The sequence below is a fragment of the Strigops habroptila genome, chromosome 9 (genome assembly GCF_004027225.2).
Source record: "Strigops habroptila isolate Jane chromosome 9, bStrHab1.2.pri, whole genome shotgun sequence".
In the NCBI taxonomy this organism is placed as follows: domain Eukaryota; kingdom Metazoa; phylum Chordata; class Aves; order Psittaciformes; family Psittacidae; genus Strigops; species Strigops habroptila.
In genome coordinates this window covers 11,463,811-11,484,720 of record NC_044285.2, presented here as the reverse complement: position 1 = coordinate 11,484,720, position 20,910 = coordinate 11,463,811, and the positions used below count along the sequence as shown (strand labels likewise).

General features: G+C 39.8%; 1 protein-coding gene across 1 annotated transcript in view; it reads right to left on the bottom strand.

Annotated features, from left to right (window-relative positions):
* Window positions 1-20,910, bottom strand: part of FBN1 (fibrillin 1) — a 153,573-nt gene that overhangs the window by 10,939 nt on the left and 121,724 nt on the right. The window contains exons 32-46 of the mRNA XM_030497615.1: window positions 16,434-16,559; window positions 14,789-14,911; window positions 11,832-11,957; window positions 10,960-11,076; window positions 10,404-10,532; window positions 10,076-10,195; window positions 9,496-9,621; window positions 7,336-7,485; window positions 5,465-5,530; window positions 4,601-4,717; window positions 4,129-4,248; window positions 2,390-2,512; window positions 1,837-1,968; window positions 1,088-1,213; window positions 342-548 (exon numbers count right to left, since the gene is read on the bottom strand). Of these exons, the coding sequence (XP_030353475.1) occupies window positions 342-548; window positions 1,088-1,213; window positions 1,837-1,968; window positions 2,390-2,512; window positions 4,129-4,248; window positions 4,601-4,717; window positions 5,465-5,530; window positions 7,336-7,485; window positions 9,496-9,621; window positions 10,076-10,195; window positions 10,404-10,532; window positions 10,960-11,076; window positions 11,832-11,957; window positions 14,789-14,911; window positions 16,434-16,559 (1,908 nt within the window). The remainder of the gene's footprint in view (window positions 1-341; window positions 549-1,087; window positions 1,214-1,836; window positions 1,969-2,389; window positions 2,513-4,128; window positions 4,249-4,600; window positions 4,718-5,464; window positions 5,531-7,335; window positions 7,486-9,495; window positions 9,622-10,075; window positions 10,196-10,403; window positions 10,533-10,959; window positions 11,077-11,831; window positions 11,958-14,788; window positions 14,912-16,433; window positions 16,560-20,910) is intronic.

Below are 20,910 nucleotides of genomic sequence, written 5' to 3'. Positions count from 1 at the left end.
CGAACATCACTTAGCTATCATGTACAGAAATAGCTCTTAATCTGTACCTACAACATACTTAAATGAGAGATTGCAAATTCCCATTCGAGTGCATGTCAATCAACCAGAATGCAAAATAAACGTCTGCCAAGTTGGGATGGATGCCTTGTCATCCCAGGCCTTTGGCTATGTACCCTCCTCCCAAAGGACTGTACTCTCTCAACATGAAAACTCTCAGAAAATTTCGACTGATATCCAAAATATTTAGGACCTCATAGTGTTCAAATGTGCAAAAAGAGAGTTTATAATTTATCACCTAATTTGGAATTGTGTAAGAGAGACTTTAATAGAAAAGTCAGTACCTGCTCCATTAGACATGTATCCTCGGCCATGAGGGCAGAGTTTCTTGAAGGCCACAGTGCCTGGGAAGGGGCAGACCTCACAGTTTTGCCCCCAGCCTCGGCCACCATCGCAGCAGCATTCAGACTTGGTGACAGAGTTCCTGTTGCTTGATCCGATTTGACACATACTTTGTAAGACTTCAGTGAAGCAGTAGCCCTCCCTGTTGTCTGAAAAACAAATTATACATCACAGAGAATCCTAATGGTGACGACCTCCAGAGGGTCATGAGATGTTAGGAATTTAGTCAGAAATATAAAAGAAAGGGCATACTTCACCCTGGGACTGTAGAACTGAGAGTGAAAGACAAGAGCAGTAAGAAAGAGAGCACGATGTCTAAGAGAAACAAAGAAGACAAGAAATTTAACAAAAGGTAGGAGACAAGTTACATTACGCTTATAAAGATGTGTTTCTGTTGGAGCCCAGAGGAAAAGGACTGGCTGAAAATCAGGCAGAGTAACTCCTGGCTGACTGAAACCACCAACAGTCAGCTTTCACAGCAAGTCAACCCAACCAGGCTGACTGAAGCAGGCACATGGTTAGCATGGGAAGAATGAACTTGCAGGAGGGGACCTACTTACAAAGGCTCCTTCCTAAAAGCATGTAAATTCAAGAGCGCGTTTAGTCGCTATACATTTCTAAGTTCAATTTCAGCACTGGTTTCTGCTATCAAAGTGATAGTTCATTACGGTGTTACTGTGTGACATACCAAGGCATTCGTTCTGGGTGTCACTGGCAGTGAATCCCTCGTTGCATTCACATCTGTAACTTCCCACTGTGTTCACACAACGGCCATTCTCACAGATCCCGGGTTTGGTCTGACATTCGTTCTCATCTGTGTTTTTGAAACGGTATGACAAAAATCAAGTCCATTACTGGATTCATACAGGTGAGAGAGGTTTGTATGGAGCTGGGCATTCTGCCTCATTAAACCTGCATAATGTTTTAATTTTTTTTTTTAATAAACACTCTCATGTTCAATTTTCAGAGGCAAGATGACCATCTTGTTGCTACATTTGACCATCTTGTTACTATATTTGACCATCTTGTTACTACATTTTCTCTGCAATATATTCCTCGCTGGTTTTCAAAACTTGTCCTAGTTACAGCTGCACTTTTGAATGCCATCCAAAGTTTAAAAACAATTCAGTTCTACTCTCATTCATGCTAACAGAGATAAACAAGCCTCCAGCAGTGGGGCCCGTTCTCTGCTTCCTTCACTCCAAGCAACTCAGCAGCAGCACAAACTGACTGTAAAGACAGCTACATCCAGATTTTCTACTTACTGCCCACACGTGCACACCTGAACAGCAAAGTGTGTATAGCACCAGTAGATCCATTACACCAGTTGTTGTGTAATTCTTCCCCTGAGTTCCTTAACACTTTGTTAATCCAAAATTTTCAGCTCTGCTGAGGAACTGTGTGTTTCAAGAGCTTCAACACTTCAGTGTCACTTACCCATACAGCCTTCCCCATCTGGTCTGCGCTGATAACCTGGTCCACAGATACACATGTAGGTGCCAATCAGGTTTTTGCACTCCATCTGTTTTGAGTCACAGTCATGAATTCCTTCTTCACACTCATTCTGATCTAAAACACAAGGTTTAGACTTTATTATATAGAAAGATGATCCTGGAAATCCACTACAGTAAATTCTGACTTTGGAATCTCAATCATAAACTCTATACATGCTTTTATTGTGCTAAAGTAATCATAAGATATTCTACCCTAGAGCAAATCTATTTCTCCCAAATGCCCATTTCCAGGGCAAGACAAAGCTGTATCATCAGATATGACCTCATTTTAGGCAGATGTATAAATTTACGGGTAGGACAGGGCTAATACAATCAACTGCATAATGCAAGCCATAGAATTTCATCCCAAATTCTTTCTGACTCAGTTACTTCCTGGGATTAAAACTCTGGCCCAAAAGCATGGTGAGTCAGAGACCTACCCCTGCAGGAACTTGAAATCATTATCCCTAACTGTGAGAGCCTGGTAGGAGCTTTACCTCTGCACATTCTCCGGTCCTCGCGCAGAACGTACCCCGCGGGGCACTTGCATTCGTAGGATCCAAAAGTGTTCACGCAGCGGAAAGCGCAGAGCAGAGGGTTCTGAATGCACTCGTTGACATCTGGATTTGGAGAGACAAAGACCATGGGGGAAGTGAAAGATGCTTTTGTAAAACTCAGCAGTCTTGAGTGCACAGGCTTCAGGTACGGGCAGTACCACAGATCCCAGTTTACTGAGGGCTACATTTTAACAGCTGGGGAGCCATGGTTCTATTCATTGTGGATTTCTGCGGAGGGGCAGGCACCAGACATGCCAGGATGTTTGCACAGCTACCTGAAGTTTCGGTATCTTCAACGGCAAGCAGCCAATGGAAATAATTTCCAGATCCATGCTGCCAGAAGAGTCTCTCAGTTAAAACTGCATCTTTTCCACATCTAGGCTCCGTTTTTATGACTGATTATTTTTAAATTCTAGATGCACTAATTCAGCTTCTTCATAAACTGAATTCCATAAAACAATATTCTTACTAGAAACATTACTTCGAAGTCCATTTACATACGCTCTGTGCTACTTGAGTAATTACTTCTATATAATGATGTTTATGCACTCTGCTAGCTCCTCCTCTGCAATTTGAGCTTTTACCCAAATTCCACAGGGAAGTGAATGAAGCTTTAACTGCATATAAAACTAATGCAAGCTGATGCAAAAATAGAAGCATTCATTTGTATGGGCTTGCAAACAAATAGATTGTGGCAGATAATTTAAGAACAGCTGTGTCAGGTCAGAAAAGAGTGTCAGAATGTCCTAGGACATTCTCCTCTCTCTGGTTGTAACAGGAGACGAGTATTAAAAAAGCTCCATACCAGGTATGCAGAGATCTTTCCCCCGATAAAGCCTCTCAGTTTAAGGACTTCCACAGCCAAAAGCCACAACCAAACTATCAAGTTTAATTTCCACTGATGGATTCCCACACAAATTTGTACAATCTTTTTCTGGGTCAATTTATACTTGTGGCCTCACTAATATTCTTCAGCAAAGAGTTCCACAACTTCTGTAAGTACTGTGAATATAAAAATGTTTGCTTTGGTTTGTCTAACATGTTCCCTCTATTTTTGGTACTTTTACCACTTGTGGCTTCATAAATTTAAATAATATATCTCTTCAACCACATTTTCCACACTGAAAACTTCTCCCATCTTTGTTACTCCTCCCCTTCTTTGTGCATTTTCAATTTTTTATTTTTGAAATGAGAGACCAAAGCATGAAAAATATTCAGCCATGGGGTGCTGTGGTAATTGTCGAGCACTGTATTTGTAATTTCTGGTTTGTTCCCTGTTTCTTTCCTAACAAAGCCAAGTAGCCCATTTTCTATTTTCACCACCACTTCACTGTCTTCACTCAAAGGTCATCTAGGAGGTAAGCAAAAACCACACACACAATAAGCTGCATTTCTGGGGACTGTTCTGGAAAGACCATACCCCAACATGCTCTCTGGACAGACCCTTAGCAGATACTACCTGAAATCCTGTTCACCCAATCTCCACGTAGAAAAAGGCACCTCAGTTTAAGATGGCTACAGGAAGGAGGAACCTATTTTCCTGTTTCAGATAAAGATGCATTGTTCCAAACATCCATATTTTCTTTTTACGCTGCTTTACCTTTTCAATTGTTTCTGAAAGCAGGGGAATGTTTCAGCACACAACCACAACGACAGTCCTTAACACATGGGAGTCTCACCTTCACAGGTCATCATTGGTCCAGGCTCAAATCCCTCAACGCAGGTGCATTCAAAACCTCCCACCACATTCCTGCAAGTTCCATTTCCACATGGGTTTCCAACAGCACATTCATCAGTATCTGCAAGCAGTTAGATCAAGGCAAGAATACATGGTTATACTCAAACAAAAAGGTATAAAATCTATTCTGCTGATGTACAACTAGGAAAATACAAAATCCAAGAACTCACCTAAATTACTGAATTAGTCACAGACTCAGCATAATCTGGGATTGCTAGAGGTTAGCTGGGTCAAAATCTCAACCAGACAGGACCAATTTGGAACAGATTGCTCAGGCCCTGCCCTGTCAGGTTTTAAGCACCAGTGGGGATGGAGACTCCACAACATTGGAGTAATGTAATCCCACTGCTCCTTAATGCCATATTTAGCATTCAGGAGATTCTTTCAAATGGAAGATGAACAGCTATACTTACCCACACATTGAGCTCCTTGTAGGATGTAACCATATGGACACTCACAGCGGAAAGACCCATCTGTGTTGATACACTGCCCAAATCTACAGTTATCTGGATCAAGGCACTCGTCCACATCTTAACCAGAAATACAAACAACACAGTAAGTGCAAGTGACTTCATGTGCTTTTAGACTTCTTTCAAAGAACAAGTGTCGTTCTGGTGCAAAATATTCCTGAGATCACAAAAAACCCCTAATATTTGAATTTTGATGTATTAGGATGAGGACACAGAATCTGCCTTGCAGGCCAGCTTCCAGAATGCAGAAAAGAAACTGGTTTTAAATGTCAGATAAAAAACCTCTCTGACTAAAGTTATAGGGAGAGGAGTAGATATGAAAAGCAGTAGTCACCCAGCACTCCTTAAATGAAAGCTTTTGCCAATACGGCTGAAGTGCTGTTTGTCTTGGGAGAGAACAGAATGTACTGAAGGAATCTGGGAAACTGGTTTGCACTTCTGGAGGATTAAAACCATTTACTGTAAACAGGCTACATAGATTGTATAAAGAAAAGACAGGTATGCTATGTGATCATTCTCTAGATCCTACATAAATTTCCTAGCAAGTCTGCTCAGCATAAATGAAAGTGCCAAATACGCTGCTCTAAAAGAAGTTTAATTTATAAGAGCTGAGATATTCAAGCTTGAATTAATAATTGGTATGAAAAATTGGAAAAAAAAAAAAAGACGACCATATAGAAGTTTCCACAATTCATGACTTCTGGAAATAGCTGCAGAGGTGTTATTCTCAACTAAAAGGAAGAATGCCTTATGGGTAGAAAATGGCATACTGATGCAAGAACAGCATTGCACAGCTCAGGCACTTACCCAGTCTTGCATCACCAGGTCCAACAAGGATGCCAATTCCAAATGGACAAATCTGTCTGAATGCCTCTGTTAAAAAAAGAAAATTAAAATATCAAACCATATCTTGGTGATCATAATTATTCATGAGCTACACAAGTAGCCACTGAGACCAATTCATCCTCCTCATGTTCAAGTCCTGACATATGGGATGTAAACATATAAACTTATAATAGTCACCAGTTAGTAGCTCCTTAAAGCATGCCAATCTCTAATTCTAGAATAAGTAATAAATTTGACTATAGGTAGGCTGAAAGTAGAATTTCTAGGTTCAGCTTAGATTGAAGTCACCAATTTCCAAATCCACAAGATTTTCTGTGTGGTTTTTGAAGATTTAAAGACGATGCAAGTCTTTCAAGAACAAGTCATTCTTTATGTTTTGTTGCAGAAAGCATGTACTTCCTTAGCTGTGCAAAGCACCTGCTATATTCTTGACATAAGAATAAATAAGAAACCTAAATTTCCACTCTGGTGGACCAAAATGCAACAAGGATTTTTTTTACAGTGCAGCAGTACAATACAGCCATAGACATAAATGTTACATTCTCTTTAGTTGAAATACATTAGCTGGTCTTTGCTGAGGTTGAACAAAATAGAACTAAATGTAGATGCACACCTGCACTGAAAGTGTCATGCACTGTCAGGCTCTGAGTGGGGACCTGCCTGCTGCTCAAGTCTTCAGAAGACTCAGGTGGCAAATGTGCTTGAGCTTACCAGCCTGCATGCAGACAGCACTTGATGGAAAACATGCGTGAGAGAACTGTGTATTTTGATTTTTTTTAAAGAAACAATTCCACTGCCCATGACAAGGCAAGACATAAATTTCTCAGGCTTGGACAACTTAAAGCTATTTCTTTTTTAAAAGATGAGAAAAATGGCCTTGACATCATCCTTTGAGAACAGTTTGGACTCTGAAAAATATAGGTGCTGCTACTTCAAGGAGATGCTTTTCCAACTGACTTGCTCCAGGGCAACGAAATGAAACATGCACAAGCAATAAGCTTGGGAGAAATACTGCAACTGGCACATCTGATTCTCTTTTCTTCCCTTGGCCTTTGTAAGGATTGTCTGCAAAACATCTACATCTACATCTACTTATTAATGAAATTAACTGTATTAATGTATTGCTGAAACCAGTAATGCTGTTAACCACATTTGTCAGCATGAATTAAAGTCCGTTCAGCAAATTGCACCATGATGGTACATAGGCCTGTTGACCTGCTTGGTGCCTAGTTACTCAGTCTTACAAAGGATACTAACAAAGGGAAGTGTCTCTTTAACAACAGTCTAGGGAGACTTTCCTTCACCAAGGCCTGTGTTTTGTCACTCTCTGCTATTTTTGCAAGTCACTCATATTGATAAGATTGCAAATTTTGGGGTTTTTTAATAACAAAATGTATTCACAAATGTAACAGGGAGATTCAGATATGGATGCAGTTTGACTGCTTTTTTTTTTTTTAATTAGATCTCATGTTTAATGGACCCCTTCTTATACTTATTTGCAGTTAGATGAATTCCATTTGTGTCTTGCAGGTATTTCCACTCAGAGCCTACTAAGGACCTACTTACTACTTTCCACTTTCTGTATTGACACCTCCAGAGCAAAATACTCAGCTCCTAATCAAACTAACAAATCTACAAGCAAACAAGGAATAGAGAGACTGGACAATGCAAGGAATATGTTTTTTGAGACTGCAGTGGCATCTACTTTAAATTGTTAAACACCTCCAGAAAATTATTTTTCCTAATTCTTTTTTACAATTCCTTTCTTATTCAATCTTTTTTCAGTTCTGGGAGGCTCTCATGACAGTAAGGTAACCTAGTCAATAACGCACCATCTGCTTCCTCTGGGCAGAGTTCACAGGGATCTCCCCATCCCTGTCCCTTTAAGGCACAGCAACACTCTTGTTTGGAGTGGTTTCGGGACTTCGGCACAGAACATTTTCCATCTTCAAATCTGGTAAAGCAGTAACTCACTCTCAGATCTGCACAGAGAAAAACTCGTTAGGAGCAGTTAGGGTGACTTTGGCACAGTTTTCACTTAGAGATGTTAACTGCAAAATTACAGGACACTCCTCCCTCCTCCCCCAAACACCCAATTTCCACTTGAGTCCATCAGGACAGACCATTATTGTCCCTGGGGAAGATATGGAGAGAGAGGGGAGCTTCCTACCTCAGGAAAGGAAAGCAAAGGAAAAGTTACGGAAAAGGACAGTTTTTTCTCTTTTTTTTCTAACCGAGATGGAAGGGCTGTACTCCCCTCTCTTATCTTCACTGCTCTTTGTAAAAGCTGAATATTGGCTTAATTTATTTATATTCCATTATTAGTAAGATTCACTTGAGTCAAGAGCTTTTAATCAACTTGCAATGTTAATACTATGTAGTGTTAAAATTAGAGGCAATTTTCAATAGCTTTTTCCTTCCTCATTCTTCCCTGAGGCACACACAAAGAAAACTGGCCCAGTGGCACTACATTTTAGCTCCTTAAGCTGGGTAACCAGGATGCTGGAGCAGAGCTGAGATCACAGACCACAAGCATCCAGCAGGCAAAGAGCTGGCAGCTCCCTGTGTTGGCAGGGGAACAGCAACAGGGCAGTTGTGGAAGCAGCTGCTCATCCAGCTTTCCGGCTGCAGCATCAATGCTGGGCAATGTCCAGATTCTACAGAAGTACGAGGTAATTGAAGTTCTAAACAAAACTTGGTTTGGCCTGACGTACTTGGAAAAAAAAAAAACCAAACCAAGAAAACAACCAGTCTTCTCCTGGGGATGGGGAGAAGCCCACTTAAAGTTCATACACCCAAGTATGCATTTTCCTCTGACACTAAGTGTAAACAAAAGTCTGTTTTCATAAAGGAGAAGATTAGGCTGCATTCTTTTTCATGATTTTGTTTCTTGGGGGCATATTTTGTGATTTATTTTTTCCTTACCTGAAGAAAACACCACCCTCAAACTGAAGAAACCTCATTTATACAAGCTACAAAAGCACAGCTAAAACAGCCATGCTGCTTTCTTGAAGTTGAGTGAAGTAACTGTGCCAAACTGCATAGTGGTTTGGAGACTTGGATGAATGTTTACTGCAGGTTGGATTCATTTTTACCAAAACCACAGTTTCATTTAGCCCACTGTGAAGTGAAGAACTCACTACGGTGTCAACAAGCATCACCGTTCTGTGCCAAGCATAACTACAGAGGTCCTTATAAAGGTCTTACTCATCAGTGGTTCCCACTGTGCACACTGTGTATAGGACGTTTAATAATGTATCTATTTAATTATTTCCAAAGTCTTTAATATAACTGTATAATTTGCTATGCTTATTCTTTATCCACAAAATAAACTCACCTGTGGATTTTCATTACTACATGTTCAGCTTTTAGCATCTGATCTTAGTGCCCATGTTTAGACTCTGAACAGTGTATGTGGTAATCTAAAAGCCAAAAGGCACTTCAGACTTTTCTAAGCAGATGAGTGCTTATTGTCCACACAACACTGTTCACAAATTTTTTCCATTGATCTTTTTTCCACCCTCACACTTGTGGAGAGGAATAGCATGTAACAAGTGTTATGGTGAAATTGATAAGTGCTAAGAACAGCCTTATCCCCAGAAATGCCGTCTTTAGCAGTGCATTGCAGTAGTCTCCTGCCCGTGTTTGTGCTCCACCCCCATGTCAGACCTGTCAAGTCTATACAGAGCCCAAGTAGTCTTAAGATTTCTTTCAGGGGTGCAAGGAACAGCTGAAGGGCAACACAATTTCCTCACTTAACCTGGTGTATTTAACATTATCTTTGCCCCTTTTACTGCAATGTTCTCTTTAATGACTAACAGATGTTAGAGCAAGACAGAACCTGGCCCCAACTAAAGAATTATCATGTTTTCCTTGTGAAAAATACTGTTTGAGTCCAGAGTCTCCTTGTTATATTAAAAACAGACAGCTAATACGGCTTTTATAAAATAGCAAACAAATTTTGAAATGCCAGAAAATAGGAATGAACTTACCTTGGCATCGCCTTCCTGTGGAAGACAACACAAAGCCTTCTGGACACAGACATTTGAAACTGCCTGGAGTGTTGCTGCATGTGCCCAGGGCACAAATTTCCGGCTGTTCCACACACTCATCAATGTCTATAAGAAAAGTAATTAAAGAGATGAGAAATAAAAATGTTTACACTGGCAGCTGTACTACATAAAATGTAACCTTACATCATCACTGATACCTAACAGATTTGTCAAACAAAGAGGTCAAACAAAAAGGAAGAGGCAGAAAGAGGAGCAAGAAATCCAGGTGCAAAATCTAGGGTTATTTTTCAAACCTTCATGCAGTGGGCAAACCTCAACAATGTATCATCAACCAAAAAATCCGGGATTAGATTTTTCTTGGGATCAAATCGGGTAGTTCTGGTTCAAATAAAAATTGGAGAGACTTTTTCTGGGAAGTGAGTGACTTATTAGTGGCTACAGTTCAGAACTATACACTGCCACAAAAGACTAAACATTATTCATGTTTAGATGCAGAGGAAAGTGGCAACAACTGTGAGTAGCTAGGAAAGGGACAGAAGGAGGATTGTTCTGTACACACCTTCGCATTTGTCATTCTGCAGGACATATCCAGGAGGACAGATACATCTGAATGATCCATCCAAGTTCTGACATGTGCCTGGTGAGCATTTTCCAGGGTCCAGTGCACACTCATTGACATCTAAAAGGAAAGAAAGACAATTCATTTGAGATAATAGCTGTTAACTTCCAAGGAGCAGAAGAGCCCTTTTCTCCTCCTCTTGTCACTGTTTTCTTCTGCTAGGTACAATGATGACAGTGCGACAGTTCTCTCTGACCTCTTCTTCTGTGTTACTAAGAATATCTCCACAAGGTTCCCTGCACTTTCTACCCTAAAAGAAAGCACTCACCAACACAAGTCCTTCCATCCAGAGCCACCTCATAGCCGTCATTGCAAAGACACTGGAAGGAGCCAATCGTGTTCACACACTGACCATTCCTGCAGAGCATTCCATTTCCACTTGCACATTCGTCCACATCTAAGAAAGATAACATTGAAAGATATATAAGAAACCTGCAGCAAGTGAAATTTGGTAGGTGAGATTTCTGTTTCCACTATATCGGCACAGTAGCTGATAATACATAAATAATCCCGTTTCAAAAGCAAGTGAGGGGAAAAAACCCTGCTGGTCTATGTTGTAAAATTGCCAATGCAATAGTAAAAAGTGGAATGGCATATATTACTTATTGCATATATATTAAATGCAAACATTTAAATGGCTAGAGAAAGTGAGCAGTGCATAATCAAAGAGGCCTTCTCAGACTGAAGAAATAATTTTTTGCCTTTAATCATGCAGACATGCAAGGTGCGATCCTAACTTAGTAGAGAAGATGTCACTAATGGTACTTTCATTAGAAGCAGAAAGTCTTAGAAACAGGTAACTGGTCTCAGTCAGCACGCCTTACCTATGCAGTCATTGTTGTGTGAGAGGATGAACCCTAAATTGCAGCGGCAGTTGAAAGAGCCAATGGTGTTTCTGCAGGTTCCATTGCCGCAGGCATCTCTTTCACACTCATTAATATCTATAAATGAGAAAAAACAAGCATCAAGAATTGATGAGGAAAGGAAAGCCTGTAGCTATCCCACTGCCAACAGACCGAAGGGAAAAAGATTGCCGTACCTCCCCAAGATTTTACATAGGTTTATACATTTGATAGTAACATCTACAAAAATAATCAAGGGTCCAACAATCATTTATCATATTGTGGCTCCTATCTAGCCCTTCCCAAAGTAAGTTTAAGCTATCTTTAATCATAAACGTTCTGAAATCTCATCTTGCTCAGACAACAGACACTACACTAACAGCTGTGAATAGTTTAAATACAGAATTTCCATCTTTATGAAGATGACTGTTTCTGGAAAGGGCACTTTTCTGGCAAGAAATCTATCCTTCACTTACTCTGTTAACAAGTAGGTTGTATACAATTGCTGCATTGCAATATTCATCTATTAAATTTCTCGCCTAAAGGAATAATTGAGACAAGATGGTTCAGAAAATTTAAGAAGAATGGAACATTTTCCTGAAAAATGAAAGCATTAGCTATTCATTTGACAGGATATGTATTTTTAAAGGTTCACTCCACTGTAATGAGATGTTCTTCATTCATTATCAGTTTCCTATCATCTCTAATTGCCAGCTATTGGTGTTTCCACACTTTTGCTGGTGGTAAATGGCTCACAGTCTCAGTTCTTGTAACGCAACTCCTTATGACAGAGAGGATGGACTTAGTAACTATCTTAAGGGAAGCCTAAGTACAGCTTAATTTGATATACTTGCCTATACACATTGTTCTGTCATCATTGGTCTTGAAACCGTTGTGACAAATGCAGTAGAAACTTCCAACAGTGTCAATACACTGCCCGTGGCTGCAGATATTGGGAATTTCTTGACATTCATTCCGATCTGAAAAAAAAAGGCACAGTGGAAGTTAAGGTCTCTACACTGCAGGGCTGTAAAGATGTATGAGTGGCAACCATGATAGCATCAGTGCACAGTCCTAATTTAAAATAGTATTTTTAATTTACTAATGACAAAAGCATCACTAAGTTAATATCAGAAAAGGGGTTATTTGCTTGTAAATTACCTTTTACAACATATGTGAAGCTCAAAGAACTTTAGCATAAAAATTACATTTACCAAAACCAAATTCTTACTGGATGGAAAGTGCATTACCATGGCTTTTGAAAGTAGAATTAGTGGCATGAAGGTTTCTGAGTGCTCTACATTGCAGCAGATAAGAAAGCCACATATAAATCATAGTTTGCATCTTTCTCATGAAAGCAACTTCTTGCCTTTAGCTATGTTTGATTATAGCACAAATTTCTTGATTAACTCACAGAAATCATACAAAACAGAAAGGGAGATGAATGCCACGCTTTTCTTACTAAGCTTACAGAGAGAGAAAATGCATTGTAGACTGTCTATTCATTGTGCAGAGATAAAATGGGTACATGTATACATGTGTTGTAACATCCATGCCCCATGAAATGTGATGATCCTGTAAACAGGATGAAGTTCAAACAGCAAGAAGAGTTACTGCTATATGGAGTCATGGAGTCAAAATATTTTGCCAACATCAAACACTGAACTGCATGATTCTGCAGGAGAGATGGAGAAAGCTGTCCTGCCAGCACGTGATATGCTGCCTTATGATGGCAGGGCACTTATTACACTTGTTCAACAGCTGACTGCTTCCTACTACAAATGCTTTCAGGCAGCATCCATGATTCTATCAATAGTAAATGAGGAAAAAAAAAAAAAGTTAAAGAACAAAATGTTTGCTGTCCAGCACATTTTTTTTCCATGAAAAATTAGGAACATGAATCAAATGAGGTATTTCTGTTGACCTCATTGCCAGCACAAGCTGGTTTGATTCAATATGCTTCCTGGCATTTTGTCTGCTGCAGCTCCAAAATACAAGAACTGAGGTGCTGCCATAAGCCTGTATTAGAATTGATTTGATTTACTACTTCTTCTCTACACTCTACTTGGCACACGGATAATCCTGATGGCCTCTATCCCCAGGATTACTATACCTCAGCTGAGGCCACTAGTAACACACTTTGGATGAGTGTTCGCTGAGGACCAAGGTCTCCCAATGCTATTAATGATACTGCTGGTAATTAGAGTCTAAAGGAGGCAGAAAGGAAACCATGCTGTCTTAAGAACTAATCACTGCAGCTCAGGAGAGCAGAGATGAAAGAAATATTAGAACTCTCTTTGGTGCTCTGTGAGCAAATGAATAATGGATTAAAGTCCCAGGGAAAAGTCACTGCTGTTGGGGTAAACAAAGACCATTGCAACCTTTTTTAAAAAAATAGGGGGGCAGAACTGTCTTAAGTGCCAAAAAAGAGTCTATATGAAAAAGTATTTATTATACCACAATAGACAGCACCAGAAGAATGTTATTTTGTAGTAAGATAAATGCACTACTCATACTACTAGTGGCTGTGATAGATCAGTTTTGATTACATAGGCTATACCTACTGGGGTGTGATCAATTTCCATGCAGTAATATGACTGATCCAGCACTGCAAGGTGCTTAGCACTGTTTGCTCTCAGCAGAGGGTTGGGAATTTCCTTCCCTGGCTAGATCAAGTACTTTATCAACCACTTTTATTTTAACTCTAATTGTGTGACTTTATTTTCACTAAATATAAAATAAAAGCAAAATACAGGGAAGTATTACTGTTTGTGCCAATTCATGTTTGGTATTGTAACCCATATCAGAACCTTCCCTGGCTCTTCCTGTACTGCTGTAACGAACCCATAACAACAATTACATTAGGAACATATTGAATATTTACATGTGCCACTGCATAGCTTAACAAAACAAAGTTTTAGTTCTCATAGTAGTGTTCTGGTTGCTCCTACACCCTTTTCCCTGAAGGGTCACATGAAACAATGAAAAACTGTACTGCAGAGAAAAGTACACTTCCTAAAACTCAAGCACTCAGAAGCAAAAGCCCAAGGAAAATGTTACCAGTTTCCGTTGCAATTATTATTTTGTTCAGAAATGTATATAATATTTACAGCTGCTTGGCCCACAGCAGTCTTTAGTATCTCTGTAATTCTTCGAGTAATCAAGATAACATGAATGCCTCTTTGGACTACAATATTATAAGAAAAAGCAAATAGATTAGAGAACTGCAGTTCCACTCAGCGAGCATTTAAAAATAATGTTCAGAGGGCTGTTTAAAATCCACATAAAAGTTAGGAAGTTTAACAATAAGCTTTTAAATTACTTATTGCATATGGGCTAGCAGATAAGTCCACCTTATCAGCAGAAACCCCCAAATGCAGAGAGTTATTTGTAAGAATACAAGTGGCAAATAAATTACTAAAACACATGTAGCAAATTATAACAAAACCCAAAGAATTTATACAGAGAAAGGTCCCTGTCAGGACTGCAGCTGAATTTCAAGTGTCAGAAAATAGTCAAAAGGTAATGAATCAATTCATCTTTTTTCCCTAGACATGACATGGACTAAAGAAAAATGACTGCAGTTGATGGATAAAGTGGAAGACAAATGTCTTCTCAGGTGATTAACTGTCATTTATCCTTCTGTGAGATGGGTCCATTAGTCTTCTGGGAATTACCAGAATGTTTATGGGATGCCCTAAAAGGCTTCAAGTGAAGTTCTTGGAGCCCAGATCATCTCCTGGTACACCATCTTTCTGAAGAGACTTATAAAATCTACTACTTTTTGCACAATCGTGCCAGAAGTACTCACCAGTGCAGCGGCCAGTTGATGTGAACCTGTAGCCAGGTTTACAGTCACAACGGTAGCTACCAGCTGTGTTGACACATTCTGCATTTTGCTGACACACTGGTCCATTTTGGCATTCATCAATATCTGTCAATACAAAAAGGGAATTGGAGTGTTAGGGTAAGCTGGCACAAGAATGACAACAAATCCCTTTGGTTTTAATGTAGGAGTATCACTTTACCCTAATATAGGAATTTCTTTCTAATTTGAAAAAAAAAAAAACCAAAACCAAAACCAATCTATTGATGAAAGCAGGTATTTGGTCATATTTAGGTATCTCCCTGAAATGATCCCAAACCCACATGCGCCACATTCCTTTCCACTGAATTTATATAATGGTTTCCTGAAGGAGGGTGCATGAAAGGCCCGTTGCAATACCTCCCAAAAGTGAGTGTTTCTATAATAATTAAAGGTTATTAATCCAAGCAATAGGTGCTTGGTCTTCTATATAATCTCTAGCATCCTGTTGGATACTTGACTGGACTCAGATAAAAGATCCTTCTGCAAAATTCTTTAAACAAAGGGAAAAAAAAAACCAAACAGGCTACTTCACCTTCCTGTGCAGCCTTGCTCAGCCTGGTTAAATCCTGACGGGACACTTCCACAGGACAAGTGCTGGGGGTAAAAAACCTGATTTCTAAAAATACCCTTAGCACTAAAGTTAAGTTTCCCAGGAAAATAAGGAAAAAAGGCAAGCAAAAGTTGGAAATCAAGCAGTGTTTGACTTCCCTGTTAAGGTGGTATTCAGATTTTACACTTGAACAAAACCAAAAGGTTACTTACTGTATTATCCAAAGAACTCCCTTTAAATTATTCAGCTTGACACTCGTGTCACGAACAAAACCAGTGACAACTGGGTGGATTTCAGTCTTAAGACTGCAGTCAGAATAAGTAAGTTGCTACGTCTGCAGAGATCTCCACTGGAGACTATGAGGATCTCCCTTGATCATAACAGAGCACCAAGACCCCTGCTGGATATCAGTAGACAAAAATTTTTGACATCTTCTCCTTCCTTGAACTGCTGCTACAAGAGAATTTTATTCCTTAGAAATGTAACTGATTTGGTTAGAAGCAGCATGGAGAAGATGCTTCTACTCAGAGTTCTCAATGCCTTGCTTTCAGCACCCATGTTGTCAGCAGTCATAACCCACTCCAGAGAATGACAGCACAGTGCTGTCTTCAGTTTCTCCATTAAACTGGCTAATACAATGTTAGGAAATGTTTGAATTGGAAAAAAAGTATCATGTGTTTATATTATTTACAGAAATCTTTGTTCCATTAGAAAAAGTATCTTGGAATTAAAAAAAAAGTTGTGCTCATGATCTGATTCAAGACTACTCCTCTTTTCCTGGCTTTACTGTCGAATGTGAAAAATAGTGTTTCTTCCCATGACTGCTGACTCATGCTCCTTCAAGGCCTTAGATATCTGATGGAAAATCTGGTATTTTCTATGCAAAAGAATTCAAATTGTCTGAATTAATACAGACTTCTTACACTGATACCAGTATTTTCTCCTCATTAAGGATGACTTGCAAGTAGACCAGATTCACCAGTGTCTGAATCGCCAGCTGGTGGAATCCTGTTTCTCTGAATGAGATCAGCACTCTACCTTCGCAGATTAGGAGCTTGTCATTGTAGAAGAAACCCACGGGACACTCGCATCGGAAGCTGCCAACCATGTTTATACAGATCCCATTTTCACACACTCCAGGAATCTCTCTGCATTCATCAATATCTGCAAGAAGAAAGGGTTTTAAATACTTGTAAACAGCACTTCACAAAATCTTCTGCTACAGAATATGTCCTTCTGCATTTACCTTTAAGAGAATTACTAAACACATAATGAGAGCATCAGAATGTTCCCAACTGCACTAGACAGTGAGTCATTCCAAACTGTGGAAGTACAGATATTTCCTATTTCCTCAGGTTCTGACTCTTCACTGTAGTGAAGATATATCCTGCCATACTGGAAAGCAGAGGGTGGCACACATTCTTCCTCATGTCTCCCACCCACAGCCCTGATGAACCTCCTCATCTTCCTGAGTGTTACAGTGGAGTTATTGGGAAGAGCCAAATAGAGGGAATGTAACTGTCTTTGGTTTAACACAGGAGAGCACGACTGAACACAAACACTTGCCAGAGCCAGTTTTGCACTGTTTTACCCTTGTTAATCTAGTCTTTCATATTTTCATGTAACAGTTTGCAAGTGCCAATGCCAGCTAACATCTGAAGTGCTGCCAACAGGCTATTAATTAGATTGAGTAAGCCAGGCAGCCAGGATTTGCCAATGCTCTATATACACCTGGGTCAAGTAACTGATTTTGGCAGATAAAAACCCCAGCTGCTATTACAATTAGATGTCATGCCTATTTGGTCCCTAAGTTACACATCTTAAATATTCTGACAACATGAAAGAATTCAGAGGCTTCTCCAAAATATCTCCCTTTAGTAAAAATTGCCACAGTCCCATGCCCTATACCTACAGAACTAAGAGACATGAGCAACTCCTGTGCAAAAGCAGCAGGTTGCATGCTACAACTAGTGAGACCTGCCAAGTCCCAAAGCAGTGGGGAAAACTTGTGATTTGCACAGTGTAAAGCTGTGTGTGCATCATTCCCACCATAATGCTGCATGCACTGGGATGGGCTGGTGGCCTCTGTGGGATGGTGCTTCAGTTTGTTCCTGACTGCAGCACTCCTGGCACACATGCCAACTGCTACAGATGCAGCTTTTACCTATGTATGTTAGCATGATCCAAGGTCTCCCTGTGATGCTGATGAATGGCCCAATTAGCTTGAGTAGACTCAGCAATAATTTGGGCTAATGTTAAGAGTTAGAAGTGGGAACTTTGCTTCTAAGAAATGACCTGGTAAATAGTAAATACTGTATATTTCTGTAACTTCTTCAGAAATTACATCCCCACTTTACTAGAAATATTTCCATCTAACTAGCTGAACACTGTATCACAGCAACAGCTTAATGCTAAGAAACTTAATGGTTAATTACTGCCTATATGCTGCCTCGGTTTGTTACAGAGCACATTATCTGCTTCTTGCATTTTTGTATGAATAAAAACAAAAGAGAGTCCCATCAGGGATTTACTCAATTCCTTGTCTTAGAATTCCTCATTCTCTCCCTTCTTTTTGTTTTGCAATTTGTTACTCACGATTCAAATGTTACACACAATAACATATGTGAAAAATATTCCAGCTGAGCAGAAAAAAGGATTTTTGTGTCAAACCAATACACAAGGGGACTGATGTGAAATGTCAGATTAAATCTCTGCTTTAGTTTGAAGGAAAGACTCCTAATTCCTCTCAGACCAAGTGCTGGTTGGCCTTACTCCCAGACCTCTTATTCTCGGTATCTGTGCCCTGCTCGTGTAGGCCTGATTTCAGTTTCTTTGGAGCTTTATGTTGCCTTGATTACAAGCAGCAATTGTCACTGCTGCCAGCTAGGAGGAGCTAGGCAGAACGCTTGCAGGCTCAGACTTAAACGGAGGGTTGAACTCCCTTACACTTTAGTTGTTATTCCTCTGATGAAAAAAATAATTGGGAAGACAAACCTCCCTCTTCCCTGGGCAGAGGTAGCATGGGATTTAGTTCTAAACAGAAATTACAACTCACCAACTGGTAATCCTGTATAAATGTCAATGAAGAAGCCAGGTCTTTGACTTCCACAGAGTGTGGAGAATTCATCTGCAACAGGAAAACAAGGCAGTGATTATAGTATTTAGAATTAATCAACACTCGAAAATTCATTACATCCTTTGTCCAAGAAAACTCTTCTTCTCCTTCAGCACCTGCAGGGTGTGCAGAGGTATACAGACCCTTCCCCAAGGCTCACCATGTGATGTAGTTAATATGCACTTGAGTTCTCATTCAAAGGCCATTGAAATTAGCAAATAAAAAGATGTAGAGGGCTTGGGATCACATGTTGATTTAATTCTGCATATGCTTATCTCTGTGCATTACAGTTTCTGCATACAAGTCCAGATCTGATTTTTAAAAACCTGAACCCTAAGTTGGAAATTATTTGAATAAGCGTCTAGGAAGTTTGTTCTTAAAGCAAACGACCTCATACCAAAGTGGGATGTCCTGAGCTCAACTTTGCAGACTTACCCAGTGTGGAAGAGTCCTGTATGCCCACACAATTTACCCAAAACCTCCTACATTTTAACATTTAGCTGCTTGACACAGATCATTCGCAGAGAAGACCAAGGTACCTCTGTAAACCCACAGCTATCAGCAGTTAAGGCACAGCAGACACCGTATTTGCATGGCCCATTAGCATGAACACAAACTACTCCACATATGCCTTCATTGTGACTGGGGCTGATCACCTTCAGGCCAAAAAAGTAATCGATCTTTTCAGTTTAGACACACAAGAGCAGACAAAGACAAAGCATCTCTAAAAATATTACAGCCACTAATAGTAATTATGATGTTACCAAGGCTTTCAAATAGCTTTGCAATGCAAAAACGTACCAGTGCTTGGGATAGGACACTGTTCACAAGGCTTATTCCATGCACGACCAATGTTGTAGGAACAGCAGCACATTTTCTTGGTCATGTTAAAGAGCAGCTCACCATCACAGGTCTGATTGTCAGCATAATAATTTCTGTAACACAGACTTCTTCTCATATCTGCGAAAATGAAGAAAACCTCAGGCCAATGCATTAGCAATTCTTATGGAAGATGATCTACCTGAAGTGATTAGGGGATACCTCCTTCACACAGGTACTTTTTAGAGCCCTGTCAAGTAGATGCTGCAGCACTGTAGAATACTACAGAACAGCTTGTTCCTAGAAAATTACTCTAAACATATGAAAAAGTGTTAGCAATACAAATATTCAAGAGCAACCAACACAGCTGTAACACTGATCAGACTCATCAAAGGATTTAATATTGGCCTTTTACCCAACACTGGAAAACATGAGCTAGTTCATGGTTCCCCCTAAGAACTGTACAGAACTTGTGACTTCATTCCGTGAAGTCTGAGTAATTTTAGTAGTGTTTCACATATAGAAGCTTTTAAAGCTGAAGTGAAACGTGGAACAGATGAACATGGAAAATATCAAATAAAAGGAGAAATTCTGATGAGGTACTGAAAGATATGTATTAAAAGTGATCTGCCTTGCTTTATTTAACAAAATTTATCAAAGAAGCTTGATCTTTCATTTAGTTAATTCTTGTGTAACTAAATTCAGAGAAACAGTTCAGTTTTGTTCCCAGTAAAGCTCTGGCCCAAAGCACTGAGATAAAGCTTTAAAAAACACACAACCCATACCCATGCAGTTGTTTCCTCCATTGACTTGCATGTAATCAGGAGGACAGATGCAGGTGTAGTTCCCAACAGTATTGTAACACGTGCCAGGTCCACAAATGCCAGGTGTATCACATTCATTCACATCTAGAAGAGAACAAAAAGACAGTGAGTGGCCACAGAAGCTTTCTCATTGTGCTTCTGAAAACAAAAATGTCTCAGTAACGCCTGAGGTAGGAAGGTACCGGTGGAGGAGAGCTGAAGGGGCTCTGAGTGAGGTCATGGTGGAGCAAAGCCCACACAGAGAAGGAAGTGGCGGCACAGGTAGCCATGGAAAGCCTGGCCTTGATGTGAAGATGGGAATTCTCATGTCTAGGCAGCTCAGAGACAGCAATTTGGGTTTTGCACTTGTTGCACAAAAACAGTATTTGAGGATCCCATCCATTCTGGATTCCCTGATCTGGACAATAACCAAAGCTGTTCCCTGCAGAGCGCCCATCTCAGTAAGTAATGATGCTGAAACAGTCTGTTTGACCAGAGAAAGTGAGCAACTTTCCCAACACAAGATGTCATGTTTATTTCATCAAAAGACTTTAACCTTTGTTTAGAAAACAACAAACCAAACCCAAACAAAACACTGTCCCCAAAACACCTCAGTTCTCAAAAGTTCAAAAGTATTTCACTAGCCTTACCATGCTTAAGTATCTTTGACACACCACTAAGGAAAAATACAGAGGTAGATTTTCTCTAATATTTGTTGAGCTACATTAAGCACAATATGCATAAAGTGCTTTGGTTCAGCCTTAATTTAGGACCTGAA